The following is a 23,821-nucleotide window of genomic DNA, read 5'->3' on the forward strand; positions in this document are numbered from 1 at the left end:
ATAGTGTGAGCTATGACTCTGCCTTGGCTGGGCCAGGTTTCTCTCTGTAGGTGTTTGTTCATAGAAAGTTTCTGATTTGGTAGAGCAGCAGCACACAAAGCACAGAGATTTGTCCGTGCTGGTAATCTAAAGCTTGATCGTTAATTTGGCTATCCTGTGCCTACCTACCAAGAGAAAGCTGGAGTGGGATGCCAAGCAATATATAGAAAATTAGTGCTTTGAGCTTCAGATCCTTTCAAAAATACAAATGAAATAAAGTCACACACCTGAAAAGCTCCTCTGTTGCCTGTGCAAGTGAAGAGTAGCCCATCCGCATGGCAGAAAGGATCTGTATCTCAGGGGAATTTTGGGCTGTCACATAGCATCTCACTCTGCACAGGAGGGAGATGTCGGCATCCCAGCATTTCTCATGAGTGGAGCAATCCATTTTGTCAATCCACCAGCTGGCCAAAAGGCAGGGGGAGAGCCAGGTTCCCTGTCTGCCTGGTGCTAACCAGCTGGCCCTGGGCATGCTTAGGAGCCTGCAGAGCCAAGCTGAAGACAGGAGGCAGCACAGGGGAGCTGGCTAGTTTCTGGACTCAGAGCTGGCAACCTTACCCAGCCCAGGAAGCTGTGTAATCTGTAAGGCTGCAGCTGGGGATCTGAGGACTTGGCAAAGGGGTTAACGTGCCTGCCAGATTTATTTTGGTCTGTCGGGCAAGGTCATAAATTAATTCCTCTGGAGCATTTCAGTTTGCATCAGAATTTTCCAATATGAAGTCGTAGTGTTGTAGATACTGATACTCATCTTCAAAGAGGTAAATAAAAGACAGACATAATGTAGGTCCTTATCCTCAAGATTGAATTCCTTGTATACAATTAAATAAAAAGTCTGTTGGTAGCTCATTTTCAGAATGTGCAGCATTCCAGCATCCTAAAACAGTCTTGCCTCTGCTCGGAAGTGCTGGAAAATCCATGAAGCTCAACCCCTTCTCACACATTAGACATGAAAAGCCTCACACAAGATATTCTATTGGTGAGCCCCCCCAGAAACAAAGTGTCTGTGATTAAGCTTTTTCAATGATCCAAATGTGTTTGCTACCCATTTTTGTAACAATGATTCATGGGTTGAGCAATCACCTGAGATATGAGACTTGTCCCCTTTCCCACCATCTCCCAGCTATGTTTCAGAAAGGCCAAGGCAGCTGCCAGAACCTGGAAGATAAATTTAGGTGTGGAAACCTGTTCACAAGGGAGCCCAGGGCTCTAGGAAATGGGATGAATTTGTTAATCTCTTCAGCATTTCTTATTGAAGGGAGCTATCAGGCTGGAGGGGGAAGATATCTTAGATCCCACCCAAAGTCCTTAACTCTCCTTAATATATGTAATTTAGTACATCACTCTGGGGAGAAGATTGGAATCTGGCTTCAGGCACGTGCAAGTCAGGTCATGTAAAACAGTGAAACATGGTAACAGAGATGGTGGGGACACTGACTCATGGTGTAGAGATGTCCCCATTAATATCAAATGGAAGTGGTGCAGCCACTTTTCACAAAGGCAAAACACTATTCAGATACCAACATTATCTGCATTGAGTTTGAAATAATGTTGACAGGTTAGTGGCATGGTGAGATAAGCATTTGACTGCCAGTCCTAGCCACAGCCTAAGCCTACATCAATCTCTTATGCCCATAGTGAATGTAAGCTGTATGTCATTCCACATGCCTCATGATTTTGAACAGATCTTGACTACTAATAATTTTGTTTTGACAGCATGAGCAGGAATCTAAGTAGAATTCTAGTCTTGGCTTATTAATCCAAAATTTTTGGCTCTATTGCTTTTGCTATAATTATCTTTTTATCAGTTCACAAGGAAACAAATCATCAAAGTAGCTCTATCTAGGGCAAATTCAAAATCCCATCAGAGATAGAAATGAGAAGAGAAGAGAAGAGAAGAGAAGAGAAGAGAAGAGAAGAGAAGAGAAGAGAAGAGAAGAGAAGAGAGAAGAGAATTTACCAGTTTGGAAAAGACCTTCAAGATCAAGTCCAACCTATCATCCAACACCATCTAGACAACTAAACCCATTCAGTCTCTTCTTAAACACCTCCAGTGATGGTGACTCCACCACCTCCTTGGGCAGCCCACTCCAATGGCCAATCACTATTTCTGTGAAGAACTTCCAAACATCCAGCCAAAACCTCCCCTGGTGCAGCTTGAGACTGTGTCCTCTTGTTCTGGTGCTGGTTGCCTGGGAGAAGAGGTCAACCCCCACCTGGCTACAACCTCCCTTCAGGTAGCTGTAGACAGCAATAAGGTCACCCCTGAGCCTCCTCTTCTCCAGGCTCAGCAACCCCAGCTCTCTCAGCCTCTCCTCATAGGTCTTGTGCTCCAAACCCCTCACCAACTTTGTTGCACTTCTCTGGACACAGCAACTCAACATCTTTCCTGAACTGAGGGGCCCAGAACTGGACACAGGACTCAAGGTGTGGCCTAACCAGTGCTGACTACAGGGGCAGAATGACCTCCCTGCTCCTGCTGGCCACGCTATTCCTGATCCAGGCCAGGATGCCATTGGCCTTCTTGTCCACCTGGGCACACTGCTGGCTCATGTTCAGCCTACTATCAACCAGTACCCCCAGGTCCATTTCTGCCTGGCTGCTCTTTAGCCACTCTGACCCCAGCCTGTAGCACTGCATGGGGTTGCTGTGGCCAATGTGTAGAACCCGGCACGTGGATGTGTTAAATCTCATGCCAATCGACTCTGCCCATCTGTCCAGTCTGTCAAGGTCCCTCTGCAGAGCTCTCCAACCCTCTAACAGATCAACACCTGCCCTCAGCTTGGTGTCATCTGCAAATTTACTGATGATGGACTCAATCTGCTCATCCAGATCATCGATAAAGATATTAAAGAGCACAGGGCCCAGCACTGATCCCTGGGGGGCACCACTAGTGACTGGCTGCCAGCTGGATGTGGCACCATTCACCACCACTCTCTGGACACAGCCCTCCAGCCAGTTCCTAACCCAGCTCAGAGTGCTGCTGTCCAAGCCACGGGCTGACAGCTTGGCCAGGAGTTCGCTATGGGTGATGGTTTCAAAGGCATTGCTGAAGTCCAGGTAGACTACATCCACAGCCTTCCCCACATCCACGAGGCAGTCACCTGATCATAGAAGGAGATCAGGTTGGTCAGGCAGGACCTGCCCTTCCTAAATCCATGCTGGCTGGGCCTGATCCCTTGGCCATCCTGTAAGTGCTGTGTGATTGCACTCAAGATGACCTGTTCCATAATCTTGCCTGGCACTGAGGTCAGGCTGACAGGCCTATATTTTCCTGGCTCATCCAACCGGCCCTTCTTGTGGATGGGCATCACGTTGGCTAGCTTCCAATCATCTGGGACCTCTCCAGTGAGCCAGGACTGTTGAAAAATGATGGAGAGTGGCTTGGCCAGCTCATCTGCCAGCTCTCTCAGCACTCTAGGATGGATCCCATGCGGTCCCATGGACTTGTGGGGATCCAAGTGGCTGAGCAGGTCTCTAGCTGCTTCCTCCTGGATTACAGGGGAACTACACTGCTCCCTGACTCCATCTGTCAGCTCAGGAGGCCAGTTGGAAGGTTGGAAGACAACCTATCCTGCTATTAAAAATTGAGGCAAAGAAGGTGTTAACTACCTCTGTCTAGCAGTATGCATGACCTGATAAATCCCAGCTAGCTACTACTGTAAAGATTTTGATTTAAGTTTGCCTTTATTATGCTGATGAAAATTAGAGTCCTGTGGAATAATCCACAGAGGTCTTGGATGTTCAGACTTCTTCTGGGACCTGAACTTTCCTAAGACCAACAACCCACTGTTACAACTACCATGCCACAGATCCCTGCCTTTAAACAGTTTATAATTGTAGATAAGTGAAAGATAGGGCATAAGGAAATCACAAGCAGAAGAGAGAGAAAGCAAGTTTGTAAAGCTCCAAAAGATTCAGCAGGCTGATGTTTTAACACGGAGTGCACTGTGAATTTTGAAGCTTCCTGAATAACTCATAGATGCAGCATGGTGCCCAGGTGCAGGGCTGCCTGCTCCCCTGCCAGGAGCTGAGTGAAAGTGTGTTGTGCTGCCCAAGTTTGTCATGTTAAGAGAAGATGAACAGGCCAGAGCACACAGATAAATAGGGAAGGGAAACTGGGATGTCAGGAACAAACATGCTACAGATAATAAAGGGAAGTGCTGTGATCAGATCTATCTATACATAATTCCTGCTTCCCAAAAGTCATCTGAAAGTAAACTCAATAATGTTAGGACATATAAGTGTTCTCTGTGAACTACAGCTAAGTGAACTGAAAAGGAAAAAAAAACTGGGGGGGGGGCATATACTTTTTTTTTTTTTTTTAACATTATTTTCAGGTACCAAAATAACAACCTTCTCACAATGGTCAAGGAAGAACTGTAAGTGCTATTTTCAAACAACTCTGAATTTTCTCAGTAAACTGTTCTCTTAGCCCTGCTTGCAATGTAATTACTGCCTACCCAGCATAATAGAATTGAGAATGTCTTAGGCAATGTCTTTTACCTGCAGAGACGATGTGAAATGGTGTTCAGAAAGGTACAGAATTGTAATGTGCTTACAGGAAAAAAAGCCCAAACCACACACAGCAATCAATTACCAAGGTTAGAGGGGGGAAAAAACCCTACCCCCCAAACCTTGATTAGAATTTAGATAAAACTATCTGGAATGTACTATAAATAAACCTGGAGGAAAAAGATTTAAACTATTGTTAGTAAACAAAAAAGCCAGTAGATGGCATGAGAGACCTTGATATTCAACATAAAGCTCAGCTGGCCACTAATAGCTACTCTCTTCTGCAACCTTCTGTGCTGTCTCTGGTTTTAGCCCTAACTGCTGTATTTGCTAGATTCCTGAGGTTTCTTATTCATCAGCTACACTTAGATCCACACAGTACATTTATTTTTAGGGACAACTAAAGTTCGTTTAATAGTTCATTCAAACATGCTGAGTAAAAGCCTGGCTCTGTTGAGTTTAACCATTGACTTCAGTGGGGTTGGAATTGTACATGTTATTTTTTGTAAATGCTCATGCTGCGGAGCAGGCATTTCTTTTCCAGAAGGGGTCTGATCCTAACGGTTTTGTCCTTTCCTATCATACTGCAGCTCCTTTCTCTGGAGCAGAATGACCATGCTTTCCTGAGAGTCGCTATGTCATTTAAAATTAGTGAAAGAGTCAGATCTGACAGGCAAGGGAAGGGGTTTGTTGTCTTTGTCTGGGACACAAAAGGCTGTGTTTCCAATAACCTCTTGCTTATCTCACTGGGATAGCAGGATCTAATTCTAGGCTTTTATGAATAATCCACTAAAGTTTAACCACAGCTGACCATGAGCAAATTAAGTCCATTGTTTTGATTTCCCCCCAAATGTATAGTTATTTTACAGTTGGATGAATCTGAAAATGAAACTCTTCAACTTAGCAATAAAATATACTCATGTAGTGAGGAGATCTAGTGGAAAACTTTTTCATACCTCGAATCACTGAAAAATTTGCAAAAGATGTATGTGACTATAAATTCATAAACATTTTTGCTTGACTCCATCAAGTAGGTAAGTAGTCATATCCTTCTGAAGCAGAAAATGAGGCTTAGAAATCCCCAGCCTCGTGTAAAACTGCATTACACAGCTGTAAAGGCAGGATTCAGACTCAAGCCTAGCCTAATCTTAGGTCTGCATCCTTTTTTCTGGCACTATTTTTTTTTTTTAAACAATACTGGAATACTGTAATTGCAAGGTCATATTCCTTGATGACAATAGTAAAATACAGAGTTCATTATTTCATAAACTTGAGAAGCACTAGGAATGAAGAATGCATAAAAGTGCAGACTGTGAAGTACACATTTTAATAGATGGTAGGCTATATAAGTTTGCTTTGCTTTAAAAGATATGACAGGCACAATTTCCAAGTGAGGTTTAAACCTGGACTGCAGATATCCTCCCAGAGGGGTTAGAAATGTCTATCTGGTACATTAGAAACTCCAGAAGGGCTTTTTTTTTTACACTTGTACTGCTAATGCTCTTAATTCTTTTGGCAAAGTGAGCTGATTGTGTTTTGCTTTGCTATGCCCACGGCCAACCACAGTCTTTACTAACTTTCATTATATTTAGATTTTACAGCTGCAACATCAGTGGAGTCTTTTCGGTCAGTTGAAGGCATTCAGTCATCTCAGCAAGAGGGAACTAATGAACAGGAACTGGACAACAATGACAGCTGCCCCCTCAAAATGGAAATAATAAGAGCTGTGTCTCACCTATGCCCTGCACAGACCAGCAAAAGTTGTGTGCCTGGCTTTTACTAGGGATTGCTTTCCCCTCTAGCTGAGCCCTTACCCCAGCCTGGGCTTCATTACTAGTAGAGTAATGGTGAGTGAATTCCCTGGGGTGTTTTCATCTTTCTTTCCTTGTGTCTAGCACAGTGTGTGAGTTAGCAGTTTCTTTAGGACTTTCGGCTCAAGCTGCTGGACACAGCATCTCGCTGTTGGGAACTTTATTGCCCAAGAACACCGCAGCCAGTAGACAGTATTGACAGAGGAGCTTCTGCAGGGCAAAAGGCATGTGTGTGTGGTTTTAGCATGGGCAGGATACCATTTTCCAGGCATGACAATTTAACAGAACAAGACGTGGTAACTGTTCTGGTGGCTCCCTTTAATTGGGGTGCTGGAGGAACCATCTCACAGGAATCAAAATAGGTTTTCAGCAGGCCCACACTGGCACGTGTACTGTACAGCACATATTATTATTATATATAATCATTTTAGAATAAACTAATTTAGGATTGCTGATCAGTCTCTGCTGTCAATTTTTTTTCCCACTGACTTCAACAGTCTATGATTTTTTTTTGGGAGAAGCATTTGCCTTTATGAGCTGCTTGTATTTCTTGTACTGTACATTCCAGCCTGATCATTGTTAATTAGTGTCATGTTTCTATGTAGATAACTATGTTTTACTGCAAGCAGAATTACCTCTATTACTAATGACTCCTTGCTGTTACTAAATTCCTGTTCTAGCGTGAAAGTTCATTTTCCTTCTCTCACTACATCTCTTCACTACCTTTGTCTTATAAGAAGTGGTTAACTGGCAAAAATTTCTCTTTTGTAAACAAGGAGATTAAAGAGCAAAGTGTTGGATTAAAGATGACAGTCTGATCCTATGAAAGTCGGTGCCAAATCTCCCATAAGCCATGGTGAAAACAATTCCAGGAAGAAAAGGGCTCTCCAGGTGTATATATTAGTAGGATTTTAAAGGAAAGTGAAATGCAATATTGTTTATCTCTCCTCTTATTTGGGGATGCACTTTTTGTAGTGTAGCTCTTCTGATGGGTTGGTAAAACAATGCTTTTTGTACAGGGAATTTATGATGCTTTATTATAAATAAAAACTGTAAGGACTCACATCACTGGTCTTAGTTTGAACATACTTGCATGAAAAGAGAGCACTGGCTGTCTGCATATAGACCCAGTATACATGAAGCTTCTCATATACAACATACAGACTAAATTAAGGCTGCGGAAAGAGGAAGGCAACCTCCTTTTTGTCTCTGTGGGTTATCCTCAGAAAAGGGGCTTAGGGGCAGAAGTAAACATGCTTGCCATAGGGTACGTATCAAACACCAGGGCTCAGTGAACTGAGTTCTGATTTGAACAATCTCATAATGGCTGGCTTCTGGAAATAATTAAGTGCAAGCACACTGAGAAAAATCGGATGTTTTCTAATTTTAAGTTGGTAGCAAGCTGCAACTAGAGAGAGAGAGGAGTATAATACATTACTTGTGTTTCTGCTCTTGAAAGAAAAGTGCAGAGAAATTCTGTAATTTTTCAGCTATTTAGTCTTCAGTCATCTTTCTGACGGCTCAGCTTTTGATTAGAAAGAGAAGTGTTTTCATTAATGATGGTTTCCCGACTCGATTTGGGTTCAGCAGTACCTTGCCCATGCTTAGGCTTCTCTTGGAAGAGCAGGTTGGCTGCTATTGCCTGTTGTGGAAAACATATCATGGCTCACTGCACGGCTGATTCGGGTACAAGGTGAAGAGATACTGTGCTGTTGCTGGAGGTTTGAAGGTGCCACCTATTCCTGGTCCCCTGGGGTGGGACAGAATTGCCTTTCTGCACAGATCTAGTGAAAGCTAACAGATTGACACTTCACTGTTTAAACAGAATCTAACTGTCCTGCTTGTACTTTATCTTAGCTTTATGATGCTATAGATCTGACATATTTTTCTCTATATTATATTTTTTAGAGTATTTGGAATTATACCTTATGTATTATTGTTCCCTGAAGTTTTTGAAGGCATCATTTTCATAGGTATACAATAGGAGATGGTGAACCAAAAAAAAAAAAAAAAAAGAAAAGTTCCTATTCACACTTTTAGCTCATGAAGCAACAGCACATCCATTGAAATTGAAATGAAAATGAGGACTGTGTCACACACTATAGCTCTCTGGAAAGCTACAGTGGGAGTCTAGCAGTCCAATTCATTCCTTTGTAGAATATACTAAGGCTAATGGTCTTGCTGGGAGTAAAACGTATTTTTTTGCAGAACGGTTCCAAGAACAGACTTTGCTCTTTACCAGAAAACATAAAAGAAAACAAATGCTTACTGTGTCTTTAGTATGCTAAATATTAAATTCTTTGCACAATGGAATGTTAGCAGTAGCCATAATCATGTTTTCCTTTCATCACCTAGTGAATGTAATTTTAAGAGAGGACTGCTGTAATTATATTTCAGACGAAAGGAAGCAGAATTTCTGGATAATATTATAGTTGGCCTGATTGTTTTGTTGATAGGGAAAAATAAAGAGAGAGGCCACATGAATACTTATTTAATGAACAACATATTTATTAAGCAGTGCAGACTGTACATAATGCATTTGACTTTGTATGCAATGCAGTAGGCTTATTTTCTTCAAGCACATTTCTTAATATTTTACTAGGGCTATGACATTCCTTTCTTATCTGTCCAGCTATTCAATTATTTGTATAGTATGTCTATAGCAGAACACTAAGACATTTAGCTTAACTACAGTTGCCAGTGCAGGTACAATCGATGTCAGCATCCACAGACTCCACAACATCCTCAAACGCTGATTTCTTATCGCTGCTTCTTTGCCACTCCAGCAGGCTTACAGCAGTATCTGTCAGAAGAGAGAAGGCATTGTTAACTAACATCAAGAAAATTAACACATTTCAAGGAAATACTGTTTTGATGGCTGCCAACTCCCTCATCACATAAAGAATGAAATCCTGCCCCCACAACTGACATCTAACTGACTCACTGACTTGGAACAGAATTTTCATCCATGATATAATTACTATAATACTTCCCTAACCCCCAAGTGAATAACATTTCATGAAGCACAAAGACAACAGGCAGGAGGTTGTAGAAGTGCTGGAGGTAGCCACCATCGATATAAGACCACCACGTACTAATACACATCAGAAATCCCTTTTTATGTTACTGCTGCATATCACTGCATATTTCCACCAACTATTTGTCAAAGTTCATTCTGAAGGATAAGTCCTTTGGAGAATTTTCAGAGGTTCATAAACTTCTAATTAAAGTTTCCCATATATTGTGAAATCTGGCAGAGCATTGTCAGTTACAGTATTAACCTTACCACACTGCTTTATCAACAGCAGCTTGAATAAGCCATATCCCTTAATGCTGAAATAATCTAACTGGAATAATGATATTCATCCTCCCAATAAATATTCTTAGCTAGTTGAAGTTTTATCATTGCATCTGGAAGAATATTAGAACATCCATTTAGATTAAGTTTTTCTAATGAGAATGGTAAAGCTTTCATAATTTTGCCTCCATTTGTTTTAGCTCTTAGCTGGACAATATATTTATAACATGCCATCTCCCATCACAGGGAAACCTGGAGACCACTACATGGGTTCAGGTTGTATCAGTTACTTATCTCCTGAAATTCTAACACTATTTGGCTAAATTACTATCCAGCCTGAAGCACATACTAAACCGGAAAATAAATATTTCACAGAAAAGAGCTGCAGATGCTTTTTAAAAAATAAATGTAATGTTTACAAGCTCTGAAATAAGAAATGCTATGAAATATTAATTCTGCTTTTTATATAAATCAATTCTGGTTATGTCTGTTACTACTGGCCACACTGTGGGTCTGATCATTGCTGCTTCTCCATGTCATTAAACAAGGAAAGAAAAAACCAGTTTTTAAGGGCTGGCATTAAATTCCTACTGATCCTTAACCTGAAAAAAAGCAATCAGTTGTGAAAAAAGAACCCAAAATGGTAGCCTTCTCCTTCATCTTCCTCCTTCTTTCCCCACCCAAACTCCTCTTCCTCAGGATAAATAAATTTAAAAAGCCTTTGATTAGGAGTGCTGCTAGCAGACTTCCCAGCCTCTGGTTCAGTAAATGAACCAGAGAAGTCTACAGCTGCTGTAAAGGCAGCACTGCCTGTGACAACTAACATATCCTTTTTTTTTTTTTTTCCCTTTTCTGATTTTCATCTTTTCTCACACATTTTTGTCTGAGAGTGAGACAGCTTTATTATAGCCTAATACACTGAGGCAGTGAGTGGCCTAGGGTGATGACATTTCAGAGATACAGACTTGGACACACAAAAGAAACCTGTGAAACATGGATGTGACAAGATTTTGATTTTTTTTTTTTTTAGTGTATTTTTTTCTTTTCATAAAAGGATGCATCTATTCACATATCAGGGAACTGCCAGAAAACTATTAGCACTCTCTCTGTACTGCTTGTTGAATAGGTGGTTGTAGATGGTTCACTATTATAGAGAGGTACTCATTGCTTTATGGGCTGATCAGCACATTGCAGATATTAGTAACATGGGCAAAGCATGAAGTTCTACACAGATGTGTATCAGCCCTAAAATAAGAGAGCCAATGGTGTTCTGAGGAGCATCAAGAAAAGTGTGTCCAGCAGGTCTAGGGAAGTTCTTCTGCCCCTCTACTCTGCCCTGGTGAGACCACACCTGGAATACTGCATCCAGTTTTGGGCTCCCCAGTTCAAGAAAGACAGAGAACTGCTGGAGAGAATCCAATGGAGAGCCATAAGGATGATTACGTGACTTGAGCATCTCCCCTGTGAAGAGAGACTGAGATCCCTGGGGCTGTTTAGTCTTGAGAAGACTGATAGGGGATCTCATCAGTGTGTATAAATATCTGAGAGGTGGGTGTCAAGTGGATGGGGCCAAGCTCTTTTCGGTGATGCACAGTAATGAGACAAGAAGCAACAGGTTCAAGCTCAAACATAGAACATTTCAACATGAGGAGAAGCTTCTGTACAGTGAGTATGACAGAACACTGCAACAGACTGCCCAGGAAGGTTGTTGAGTCTCCTTCTCTGGTGACTTTCAAAACCTACCTGCATACATTCCTGTGTGGACTATCCTAAGTGATCCTGCTTTGGCAGGGAGTTTGGACCAAATGATCTCTTGAGGTCCTTTCCAACTTCTAGTATACTGTGATACTGTGATACCCTGTTCCTCTCCACTGTTACTGCACTCAGGGGTTCATTTGCTTTAGCGAAACTATGCTGGGTTATTCCAGCCAATAATGAATTTGGCCAACAATGGTTAACACAGAAAACAGCACTTCAGTAGATACTCCCTAATGGCAAGTTTCACTTTAAGGTATATAAATACTGTGTCATTCATTCATTAAAAGATTATATCTGTAGGTTCCAGGCTAGATTCTCCTCTCACACTTAGGTTAACTTCAGTGTGAACCTGTGTTAGACAATGTATTGCACCCTTGACAAATTGGTATAAGTGCAAGGAGAAAAAGGCCTGATGCTTTTAAAATTCTGGGGCACAAGTGTAGGTGTATAAAATACCTTCAAAAACAAGCCTTTTTTTTTTCCCCCCAACAATCTAGAGAACATTTCAGCAATGGATTTTTTTTTTTTGTTCTGATGTATTGCACAGTGGCATAGCACAGCAGCCTAATCATAGCAGTCATGTCATGCTATTTGACTGACTTTCAATTGCCTTGCTTGCCCTGGTCTGCACAAAATTGCAGGCTGTAATGTGCATAAAAGGACTCAGTGTTGCTTATCTCAACTTTATGGAGATACTGAAAAAAAATGAAAAAAAAAAAAAAACAAACCCCAAACCAACAACAAACCCATAAAAAAATATTGATTACTGCTGCCCCTTTTGCCACCTCAGATGTTTTCCTCAGATGATGCTACCTGCCGTCATGTAACCTAGCTTTTAGCTGGCCAGTGCTGTCAGTGGTTGTAGGAAATACTAATGGGATTAAACCCAGCATCTCAGAGAGAAGCCGGAGCACTACAGGTCTGTGTTAGGCTGTGCTGTGTTTTGTTCTTTTGAGTGCTCTGACAGAGCTCCTACAGTACATGACAGAGAGAGAGAAAAATATCCTACCTTTAGGGAAACAGTGGAAGCCAACCTTAACTGAAGTTTTTTCGATTGGAGTACAGTCTTTCCTGCATTTCAGTACTGGGTCAACAGAGTAGCACGTAGATTCCTCTCCATCAATAGTAGGATTTTGATTCAGCTTCACATAACTGCGCTGCAGCTTGCACCCTAAGAGGAAAAGACAACACAGTTAAAATTGTAGAAATAAATTCCAATTGATTGTTGCAATAATAAAGGTCCATATTTTCTCTTCAGCTTTTATTAAAACACAGGTGCCTGACAAATCATTTTCACAGTAGCAAGGTTACCAAGATAGGATGATAATAAGTTTGGGGGACAGAAGAAAGAGTCTGAAAGAGAAGCTATTTTTCAAATCTAATTGCACAATATAACCCAAATGGAATAATGTATATCCAGGTTTTTATAACTACATAATACAAAGAAAATTACCTCTCATGTCTGAAAGCTATCAAGAACAGATACTACAAGCACAATGGCTACTTCATTGCATTAGGAAAAATGTCATCTGTAGTGAATAGATTAAAAAAAAAAGGCAGCATTTAAGTAATAACATCAAGGATAATTTTTGTATTGGATGATTTTTATAATGCTGCAATTATTTCACTAGAAAGGTATAATGTAACTTAACAGAATCCTATCTATGATTTTGTTTCCTGACACACAGATAAGTACAATTCTGCTGCCAGAGAAGTCAAGGAGAAAACAACCATTAACTTCAATAAAGTTATCTCAGGTCCAAGGTAAATGGAGACCTGCAGAACAAAACAGTATTGATGTTATGGGAGACTGTCATTGTATTTCCAGCTACATGTGAAGAATCTCTTTTCATATTTGCCTCAGATTACACCCTCAGATGGTGTAGAACAAAAGTGAAAGTTTTTTTCACTCTGAAAATTTACATAAACTTAAGATCTGACACTGCATTCAGAGACTGCAACTTTGATTAAATTCAGACTGCAGACAACAGCCGAAACTGCTTTGTTTCAGTGGTGAAAATCACACTTATTTCAGTTGAAGCAAGAATAGGCCTGACTTTGCTTCTCCAATAAAATAAAGCTACTCAGTGGAAGAAATTATAGTAGAATAATTTATTTAACATTGAACAGCACATGATACAAATGCCTTTGCTGTGGTATATATTCTCTGTATTCACAGACATTGTTTGAAACAGTCAGTGGTTAATGAAATTAATGTTGAATTATTTTTCTAGGTAAAAGATATCTGCTGCTTAAAAAAAAAATAATCTAGCTATTGGAAGAGAAAAAGTAAAATCATATTCTTCACAAGCATAAAGCATTTTCAGATGTACTCACCACCAGAGCAGGTTTCTTCTAGCAACACCCATGAATGAACAAAAGCTGAACTGCTGTGTGCCAGCTTATGATTTGGCATTTGTAGTTCATTGTACTTTTCTCTGTCATTATTTCCACAAACTCCACAGGTCTTTCCTCTCATCCATGAAGTGACGGTAACCTATGAAACAGCACATCTTTGTAGCAAATACTGAAGTGTTGGTCTGTTACATTGCCAAGGTAATAAACAGAAAGAAAGTAGTAATATTCAAAGCCAAATACCTTAAGGATCACACCGTCAAAAATCACATTCTTCAATCCATGTGTTGGAGCTTCCACGATAACTTTTCTTCCATTTTTATAGATTCTAACATTGTCTGTAAAAAGACAGTGAATCATAAGATGATCTGCTTAATTCCAAATTATAGAGAAACTGAGTAGCACAAAATGCACCATAATGCATTTTCCTTCACAATGGTAGGTTTGCTGCAGCTGGATTTTTTTTTTTTTTTGGTGGAGAGAGAAAGTGAAAAGTTGAAGAAATCTCTTTACTTGCAAAAACACTCTAGTACTGTTTGCTGTAGTTGCAACTGGATACTTTTGTATCCATCCTACAAAGTCAAGGAGATTATAATGACATTGCTGGTGCTCCAGCTAAATAGCTGAGCAAAAGCATCTAACTGTGACTACAAGAACTTTTTCTCTAAACAATCACCAACTTGAACACACCATATGTATAGAAAGGGCTTTATTTACCTGACAGCTATGCTGAAGACCAGGAAGTGCATATATACTGAAGGAAATGGGAATGTAAGTCAATAGAAATCTTAAGAAAATAAAGTCTATAGCTTTTCTTTCATTACACTTGTGTTTTCATTACATTGGGATTTTTCTGTGGAATTCATATAAACAACTTGAAGTTACGTAGTTTCCAGGCCAGTCCTGGAAATGTGGGTATTGCAGCTTACCTTTTTCATACTCAGAAACTTTGGTGTGTGATATAACTGCCTCTTCATTGCATGTCACAAGGAGAGAAGAATTTGCAGCAGGACAGATTGTGATGTTCCTTCAGAAAGAGAAAGAAAAACCCCAAAACCCCAAAATGAATAAATGTGAAAAAAAATTGAAAAGGAGAGATATTTGTGACCAAAGCTAGCAGTGAATCAATTTGAATATCTGAATTTTGAATGAATAAATGAGCTGTTTTCTTCCCAAAGTGCAAGATTCATTGGCACTTTGGGTTTTGAGATTCAGCCTTGAAAGGAAAGACAGTGTGGGAACTTAATGAGCACATTATCATATAATGGTAGCTTTGAAAGTGAAGACGTGGAAATAAACCAAACAGTCTCAGATGAGGATTCCTTCTGAAAATCCCATCTTTCCCCAAATATCTGATTGCAAACCAGTTTCACCTAGAATCTAGACATCTCCCATCCCCAGACTAACTTCCTGAAACATTATAGCTAATACCTGAGACTTCAGAATAAACCACACTTACACTGAGGTTGTATTTATGTCAACCTTTCTTGAGAAAGACTGAGGATCAACCTTTCTTGTAGTAATGATGAATTTGGGGTGTTCAGTACAATCTTGGGCCACTATTAGGCTGCAGCTTTTATTGAAAGAATATGTATGGCTCACATGGTCAAATGTTTTGAAATCTCTCTCTGTGACTTCACATGTAGCTGCAAAACAAAACCAGAAAAGAAATGGCAGATGTGCCAATGACATATGTGTTTCTGCAAAGTATTGAAAACCACCTCTATGAGATTGAATTGCAGAGCAAACATGAAAGAATCTTCATCATCTCCTTGGCAGAAGCTTTCGATGCTGCCTAGAGCCTGTAAGTGCAGGATAGCAGTGCAGAATAACTAACATACAGTGCAGAATAACTTACATACATAGACTATACTAGTATTGATTTTGATTACTGGCTAAACATAAAACTCAAGCTAACAGGGTCTAAAAGGTACTAATCTCTTGATGAAAAACATGATAAAAAGTAGTTCACATTTCCCACAAAAGTGCTAGCTACCAATTGTCTAAGACTCACAGGACTCCTTTCTGAAGAAAATAAACATGGCAGAAAGCACATGATCTATCTTGTCATCTGATGCCTCTCAATGCAGAGATGACACCTTCTTAGAATGGGAAAAGACAGCCTCTGGTTCTTGCAGACAGATGTGATTCCTGAGCTCTGAATATTTACATCAGTTTGGAGTCTCTTCAACCACCTGCCAACAAATATGCTTCTAAGTGAAGGAACAAGCTTTACAGAAAACAGGGTTAGAGATGCTATGCTTCCCTAGAAGATCATTACAAGGAAAGACAAGGCCCAGACATGGCATAGTACGCATCTGTAAACACTGTTTGTTCATGGGACAGGCATATAACTAATACTTACATTGATCTTCTTGTGCTATTTGTGAAGCTATTTCTGGGAATAAATTCCAGGCAGTGATATCTTGAGTCTCATAAGCTGGAGATTGCCCTAAAGGAAGAGTGATTGGCATTCGGAGAGCCTGACAGTAAAGTGTTACCTGAAAAAGCAAAAATGAAAATGCATTAAGATAAACTGAAACATATTGCTCAAGATATGACTGCAAAGCAAACAAAAAAAGAGACGCTGATCTTGAAAAAGAATATATTCAATATGCATTTATGCAATGCGCTTATGATAGTTTCTCCAGCACACACCTAAGTTTCTGTGAGGAATCATTGTCTTTTCTTCTAGTCACACTTCTTGACTTCCTGAGAAATTGTTAAGGGCATTGGAAAGTAACCAACATGGATGATTCATAGAATCATAGAATGGTTTGAGTTGGAAGTGACTTTAAAGATCATCTTGTTCCAAATACCCTACCATGGGCAGGGCCACCTTTCACTAAATAAAATTGCTCAAAGCCTTGTCCAACCTGGCCTTGAATATTTCCAGGGAAGGAACACTCACAGCTTCTCTCGGCAATCTGTTCCAGTGCCTCATGACTTTCATAGTAAACAATCTAAAGTACCTAATCTAAATATACCATCATTGTTTAAAAGCATTAGCCCTCATCCTATCACTACAGCCCCTCCCCACATTTCCTGTAGGGCCCCTTTAGGTACTGGAAAACTGCTACAGGGTCTTCACAGAGCCTTCTCTTCTCCAGGATAAACAACCCCTAGACTCTCAGCCTGTCCTCACAGGGAAGGTGCTCCAATTGCCAGTCATCTTTATTGGCCCTCTTCTAGATCCACTTGAGCAGGTGGGCTTCAGAGCTGAATGCAATACTCCAGGTGGGGTCTCATGAATCTAAGTGATAATGATGCAATTTCCTTAAAAATATGGCAACAAGTTAAGCAACTGAGTAAGTTAATGGTTCTGTCTGTTAGAGTGAACAGCATCCATTACAGGCTGAAAACTCACATGATGAGCATTGCAGTAAGACCCCTCACTGTAGCTATAAATTATATTCAGTGAGAGAATCAAATTAATGTCTAGTGTGCCTACGTCTTTATTATCATATATTAAAGATTCTGCAATATTGAAGAACCATGAAAGGTTAAAGACACACTAATTTCTCTGTGTTTGAATACCTAGCTGTTATTTATTTGCCAGAGATCCATAGAGGAAATTTTTCAAAGTGGTGTATAGCAATTTGGTGGACAAGGACCAATTAATCAGAGAGATTCTGCAGATCCAGCCTGTGCAAGCTACTCTGAAAGTGTAACTAACTGCTCCAGTTTGGTTAAGGCAGAGTTGTATTTGTGGCTGTCATAACTTGCTCAGACCTGTCTCATCAAACATGGTTACTGCAGAGATGGGACTTGAGTGCCAGCACAGGCAGATGTTGTACATGGTTGCAACAGAGTGTAGGGTGTTCTCAAGGCCTCCATTATATGTTCTGAGATCCCTGTGCATCCTACAGAACTAGTCACATTGGGTAAAATGAATAAAAGTGTGAGTGCAGAGCAGTCATACTTGAGACAATTTGAGTCTAGCTGCTGCTCTCAGCATGAAAATAAAGTAGCTGACTATGGAATCTGACTTTCAGGTTATTGCTACATTGCATCAAAGCAGCACAAAATCAAGAGTACTCATGTATGTGTCTCAGGACTTGTGTAGTCAGGTATATAGGAGTAGCTCTAAAAGGGAATGTTTGGCTTTTTTCCCTATACATTAAATAACAAAATCTTATTAGTTGAAAATCCATTCAAGGTAAGGAAAAAGAAAATAAAAATTGACACCTACCCCAGGAGCTTTAATTACTGCATCAATTGTTCGTGGAGATGTTGCAGCTGCCCTTACTATAATTTCACGAGATGGATTTCTTTGATATACTTCTGAGAAGCCCAACATGAGAGCTGCACCAGGAATGTACTGCATGAATCTAGAGATAAACAAGATGTGACAAGCTCAGGTACATAAGTAAATGCAGCAATGGGAGGATAAGGACTACTGGCAGTTCTAAAAATTTGGGGAAACAATGAAAGAATTGGAAAGCCAAGGAAATAGTACTGTGGATCATTTTCAATGGTTGATTTTATCCAGAGGAAACACATTGGTTTTATTTTGCTCATTTTAACTGAATGTTTTCTGAGACTGAATAGAAGAATGTTTTAAAACAAACAATCAAAAAAAGCATTTTGAAATATAAAATCATTTAATATGGAAAATGAAATTAAATGTGTCAAGTTCATAAATATTTGGGGAATATTTTTAATAGGAAACATGTGGGGGAAAGAGGACACATTCACAAAATAGTTTTGTGCCACTGAGCTTGTGTTTTCCATTGGAAAAAACAAAACAAAACAAAACAAAAAAAGCAACGTGTGTTTGGGCTGAAAAATGTTACCCAACCTTTTCAGTGTTTTTAGAAAGTCAAATAGCATAAGAAAGGCAGAAAGAATGAACTACATACACTGTGCTTTTCTTTTTTATCCAGGATGGAAGATTTCCCCATTGCACCTTAAGCTGCGCAGCTGGCTTCTTCGCCAGTTGGCCTGTGGTAGCCGCGGCTGCTATCTTGTAGTCCTGGCACTCTTTGCCCCATCTCAGTCTGGCCTTTATAAACAGGGAAACAGTCAGACAGATTTCAGAAATGAACCACAGAACCACCCCTGACCATTTCAAAATTCAAGTTTTACTTCTTTCAAGAAACTTCAGACTGATCCTTAATGTTTCCAAGTCTTCCTTTTGTCCTAAATACTACTACAGAGATTATTTTTGCCTGTATCTGAAAAAATCTGAGGCGTAGTACAAAAAAAAAGTTTGTTAGGCTGTGTGAACTATATGGACATGTTCCCATCTCAAAGCAGTCCCTGAAATATCAGGTTTGTCAAGATTTTCTGAGATTTCCTTAGACTTGCTAACTTCATAATCAATATGCATTGTCTTCTGTAAGACGACTACACTGTAATTTCTATTAGCCTTCTCCAATAGCTCTTGATTTGACCCTTGCCCCACTTTTTTCCATACTGAAATATCACACTGAATTTGTTAATCACAGCTGCAAAAAGCAGAGGTTTGTGAATTGCTATGCAAATATCACTTTCATCAAGAAGAACATGGGAAGCACAGCACAGGGAGATGCAAAAGAGATGCTCTCTCAGGCATCAACACATTACCCAACTTTACATTTTCCATCTTTTCATATAATCTTAAGAAATACAACATTTCAAATGCATCTAAGTTATGAGTCTTCTGGAATGAATTATCTAGAGAAAAACAGCCAGATTCCCAGACAAGCAAATTCATAGTAGAACAAATAATAAATAGGCTATAATGAAGCAGTCAAATTTTCAAACATTTTTTAGCCTTCTACTGATCATATTTGGATGTATCATGAAAATCAGTATCTTCTCAAATTTTGAAGTGGATATGTTGCTTTGTTTTGGTGGTTTGTCTTTTTTTTTTTTGTGTGTGAAATGTTTCCAAATGTGCATGTTTTTATCATTGAGTTCTAATCAGCAGGTGCTCTGCACTTATTTAATAAACTCTGGGCTTCTGGATGTCTCTCTGGGCGAAGCTGCCTGTGAGCTTACCTGTACTTTCAGAGGTAGTATTACAGCATCAGCACATGCTTTCCAATTGGTTTCAGCCAGCTGAACCACAACTAGTTGCACATCAACTTTGGCAGCATCAGAACGAACATATGCTGTCGCCTGATAACCTTGATTTCTGTTGTCACTCCTTACTGCCTGTGCCACAATCGTAATGCCAGGTGGAATTACGTCTCCCAGGAAGTTGCGCTGAAAAACAATCCCCAACCATCTGTGCTTAAGTATTTCTGTATATTCACTGGGGAGCCTACAGTCCAGTTTATGTGCGCTGATTGCAGGAAGCAGCCCTTGTCCTTCACCTGTTTAGTTTGCTGAATGTATTTCTATATCCCCAGTGTTTAAGGATAAATTTGACTGGAATCTGGATTATTTCATTGCCACCAAGAATTTTCAAAGACATGATTGTTTTGATGTGGGTTCTTCCAACCTATCTTTATGCACAAGTAAAATTCTTTTCCCTTTAAATTACAACACCATTCCCTTCAATTTTTCATAATTTCCAAATCCAGGCTTTCATATGCTGCAAGCACTTTTAGAAATGAAGGAAAATATACCCAAGCAACCAGCAAACAAAATGCCAAAGCCAAGAGAATTTGGAAAAAAAAAAATCATGAGGGGAAAAGTATCTCAATGGACTTTGACTTCCAATGTACAAACTTGACTTGCAGAGTACTTCCTGACCCTAAGTCTCTCAGCTGGTTAGAATGCTACCACATCCACAACTCCTGTTCTGCAGCCAGCAAAGCCCAGCTGCTCATTTGTTCCACACAGATAGTACCTCGCGTGTCAGGCTGGAATTGTGGCTGTGGGGGATACTGACTCCTCTGCTCACATGGCTCTCTGAGCTGTGGCCAGAATTTCCTTTATGGTGGTGGCTGCTGCTGCTACTGCTGCTGCTGCTACTGCTGCTGCTGCTGCTGCTGCTACTGCTGCTGCTGCTGCTGCTGCTGCTGCTCAGGTGACTGCTCCTCCTGCTGCTGGCACTGCTGCTGCTGTTGCTGCTTCCAGACTCAGAGGAAGATGATGATGATCTGCTTGGTATCTTGCGATCTGGATGCTATAAAACCAAAGTAGGTTAAAAACTTATGATATAGCCTTTAGTTTTACAGTGTAGGTATCAAAACCAGAGCTATCAGCCTCCCTCTATGATTAGCAGACAGACATATCTAAAGTGTTATTTTTACTATCATAGGCAGACATGAGATATGTTCCGTAGGAATATATTTCAGATACACCTGGACCTCTCTGCTGAAAGGAAGGCTGCGTAGACAGTGACTGCAAATGGCAACATCACACTGCCCAGGTCTGGTGTCAGGGAAAATAAAATCTGACACTTAATAAGTGGTCAAATACCTCCTTTTCTTTTTTCTTTCTTTTAGAAATAGAAAAGAAATTACAATTAAAATCACTGTAAATCATCTTCATCTTTCACATGGAAGATACATAATGACTTTACAGTAACACCTACAAAACCCACTATACTATCATCCTTCTAATATATACTTAGAATATCTCAGCACCGTAGTATACACTGAACCTCGTTTCTGTTACAATCCACATACCTGATGATTTTGTCATGATTGCCTAAAAACTGTGGACATAGTTATTTCTACTGGAAGATCTCCCTGTTTTATAATTTCCCCATGGCCTTATTAACTTAGTTTTGGCTGCATTGTACAGCATCTAGCCCAAAGATGTCCTGACTGAAATTTGAGGATTGCAAGTGCTGCAGCAACAGAAGGGTATAGTGTAATCATCAGTATTTTAGTAACTTAACTTGGCTAACAACATTGTTATTGGGCAGTATGTAAAGCTCAGGTGAAATCACAGAAATATTCAGTTTGGAAAAGACCCTTGGGATCTCCAAGTTCAACTGATAACCCTACTCTACAAAGTTCACCCCTAAACCATATCCCCAAGCACCACATCAAACACATCTAGAGTTGGTGACTCAACCACCTCCCTGGGCAGCACATTCCAATGCCTGTCCACTCTTTCTGTGAATTTTTTTTTCCTAATGTTCAGTCTAACCCTACGTGGTTATAGCTTGAGGACATTCCCTCTTGTTCTGTCATTAATTACCTGTGAAGAGACCAACACCAGCCTCTCCACAACATCCTTTCAAGTAGTTGTAGAGAGCAATGAGGTCTCTCCTCAGCCTCCTCTTTTCCAAACTAAACAGCCCCAACTCCCAAACAAAGCCCTTCAGCAAAGTGCTTGACCATATCAGCTGCAGCCACCATGGGGAAGCGTACTCGAATTAGGGACCTACCCGATGAACGTGAGCAGACTTGAAGCGGAGCTGGTATACTTTGGGAAGGTGATCTTCCTGCAAAATTCCAAAAAACGTTATGTCCTACAGCTAAGTAAGGTTCATCTTCTAACAGAAGTCAAAGCATTAGAAAATTTTACCCATTCTGTAGAAATGTCGTAACCACTGTGGCTGTTCAGCGGGGGCTTGATACGTTTCAGCTCAGCCTGTCTGTCAGACTTGCTTCGGCGATAGGAAGCACCAACGCTCTCACTGCTGCTGCTGCTACTACTTCTGCTGCTGCTCTGTGTTTTAGGCTTCTGCTCACCAACACTTTTCTTTCCTTCAGCAGCACTGGCATTTGGAAATGGTGTGCTCTTGGACTGCTTCTTAACCTTACGCTTTATACCAGATGCTTTGCTGCTGCTGCTACTTGTGCTGCTTCTGCTGCTTCCTTTGCTGATACCACGACTGCTTCTGCTGCCCTCACTGCTACTACTGCTGCCCTTGCTGCTACTACTACTTTTACTGCTGCTGCTTTTGCTACTGTTGCTACTGCTTTTGCTGCTGCTACTGCTGCTGCTGCTTTTGCTGTTGCTACTGCTGCTGCTGCTTCTGCTGCTTTTGCTGCTGCTACTGCTGCTTTTGCTGCTGCTACTGCTTTTGCTGCTGCTACTGCTGCTTTTGCTACTGCTACTGCTGCTTTTGCTACTGCTGCTGCTGCTTTTGCTACTACTACTGCTACTACTGCTGCTGCTTTTGCTACTACTGCTGCTGCTTTTACTACTACTGCTGCTGTTTTTGCTACTGTTGCTACTGCTTTTGCTGCTGCTACTGCTGCTACTGCTGCTGCTGCTTTTGCTACTACTACTGCTACTACTGCTGCTGCTTTTGCTACTACTGCTGCTGCTTTTACTACTACTGCTGCTGCTTTTGCTACTACTACTATCACTACTACTGCTGCTGCCTTTGCTGCTGCTGCTATCGCTACTGCTCCTTTTGCTGTTACTGCTGCTACTACTGCTGCTACTACTGCTGCTACTACTGCTGCTTTTGCTGCTGCTGCTGCTATGGCCACTGTCTCCAAAGGGAGAGAATTTCTTTTCTTTGGCTTTGGACTGCCTTGTTTTCAGATTTATCTGGGTGCCTCCTTGTGATGATGTGTTGTCAGAGTCGCTGCTGGAGGGGCTACTCGTTGTACTCTCATTACTTCCACTGGTGCTGCTGGCACTTGATGACGAAATTCTGGATTTTCTTGTCCCCTAGTCAATGATACCATTGGAAAACCCAAATTATTTTTTCTGTGTTCCTGCAGAAGCTTGTAAGTAAAATCAGATACAGAGAGCTGTGAATCTCTCTGCTGCTTTAGAAGACAAGATTCATAATAACGTGTAAAACCCACACACAAGTAGAGTGATACACCAAATCCTGTGGTGGTAATGAACATTGTTGATACTACAGCTACACAAAACTAATGTTGATAATGGCAGGCTATAGCTGTCTCAGGGCAAGCTGTGTAGATAGGCATCACAACTTTTTGCTACAGTTGCAGTAACTGGAAAGAACAGACTGCCTTTTGAGCACACAACAGTTGTTTTGTGTCTAACAAGAGGTTTTTTCAGAAAAACAAAACCAACCTGCTTTTCCCTGTCCTTCACCTGCAAAAGAGATGAATGCAAACAAAAGCTATGCCAAAAGCTTTGTGCACCCAAAAGCCTGTCTTTATTGTCCAATTTTTAAATACTGTCAAAACAAATAAAGATACTTAGTAAAAGAAATATAAATAGCTAAGCT

At 40.5% G+C, this 23,821-nt stretch overlaps 1 protein-coding gene and 1 long non-coding RNA gene across 2 annotated transcripts in view; one reads left to right on the forward strand and one right to left on the reverse strand.

Annotated features, from left to right (window-relative positions):
- LOC137442402 (uncharacterized) overlaps positions 1-23,821 on the forward strand; it is an 82,059-nt gene that overhangs the window by 11,844 nt on the left and 46,394 nt on the right. The window lies entirely within an intron of this gene.
- Positions 8,947-23,821, reverse strand: part of LOC137442401 (vitellogenin-1-like) — a 43,206-nt gene continuing 28,331 nt past the window's right edge. Inside the window, exons 23-36 of the mRNA XM_068141115.1 lie at positions 22,863-23,289; positions 22,189-22,481; positions 22,049-22,105; positions 20,555-20,833; positions 19,759-19,965; positions 18,636-18,778; positions 17,966-18,104; positions 16,139-16,274; positions 15,233-15,419; positions 14,703-14,800; positions 14,017-14,111; positions 13,756-13,915; positions 12,428-12,589; positions 8,947-9,165 (exon numbers count right to left, since the gene is read on the reverse strand). Coding sequence (XP_067997216.1) covers positions 9,047-9,165; positions 12,428-12,589; positions 13,756-13,915; positions 14,017-14,111; positions 14,703-14,800; positions 15,233-15,419; positions 16,139-16,274; positions 17,966-18,104; positions 18,636-18,778; positions 19,759-19,965; positions 20,555-20,833; positions 22,049-22,105; positions 22,189-22,481; positions 22,863-23,289 — 2,502 coding nt within the window. The 3' untranslated portion in view covers positions 8,947-9,046. The remainder of the gene's footprint in view (positions 9,166-12,427; positions 12,590-13,755; positions 13,916-14,016; positions 14,112-14,702; positions 14,801-15,232; positions 15,420-16,138; positions 16,275-17,965; positions 18,105-18,635; positions 18,779-19,758; positions 19,966-20,554; positions 20,834-22,048; positions 22,106-22,188; positions 22,482-22,862; positions 23,290-23,821) is intronic.

The sequence above is a fragment of the Melanerpes formicivorus genome, unplaced genomic scaffold (genome assembly GCF_026170545.1).
Source record: "Melanerpes formicivorus ecotype bairdi unplaced genomic scaffold, bMelFor1.0.p_v2 SCAF_7, whole genome shotgun sequence".
In the NCBI taxonomy this organism is placed as follows: Eukaryota; Metazoa; Chordata; class Aves; order Piciformes; family Picidae; genus Melanerpes; species Melanerpes formicivorus.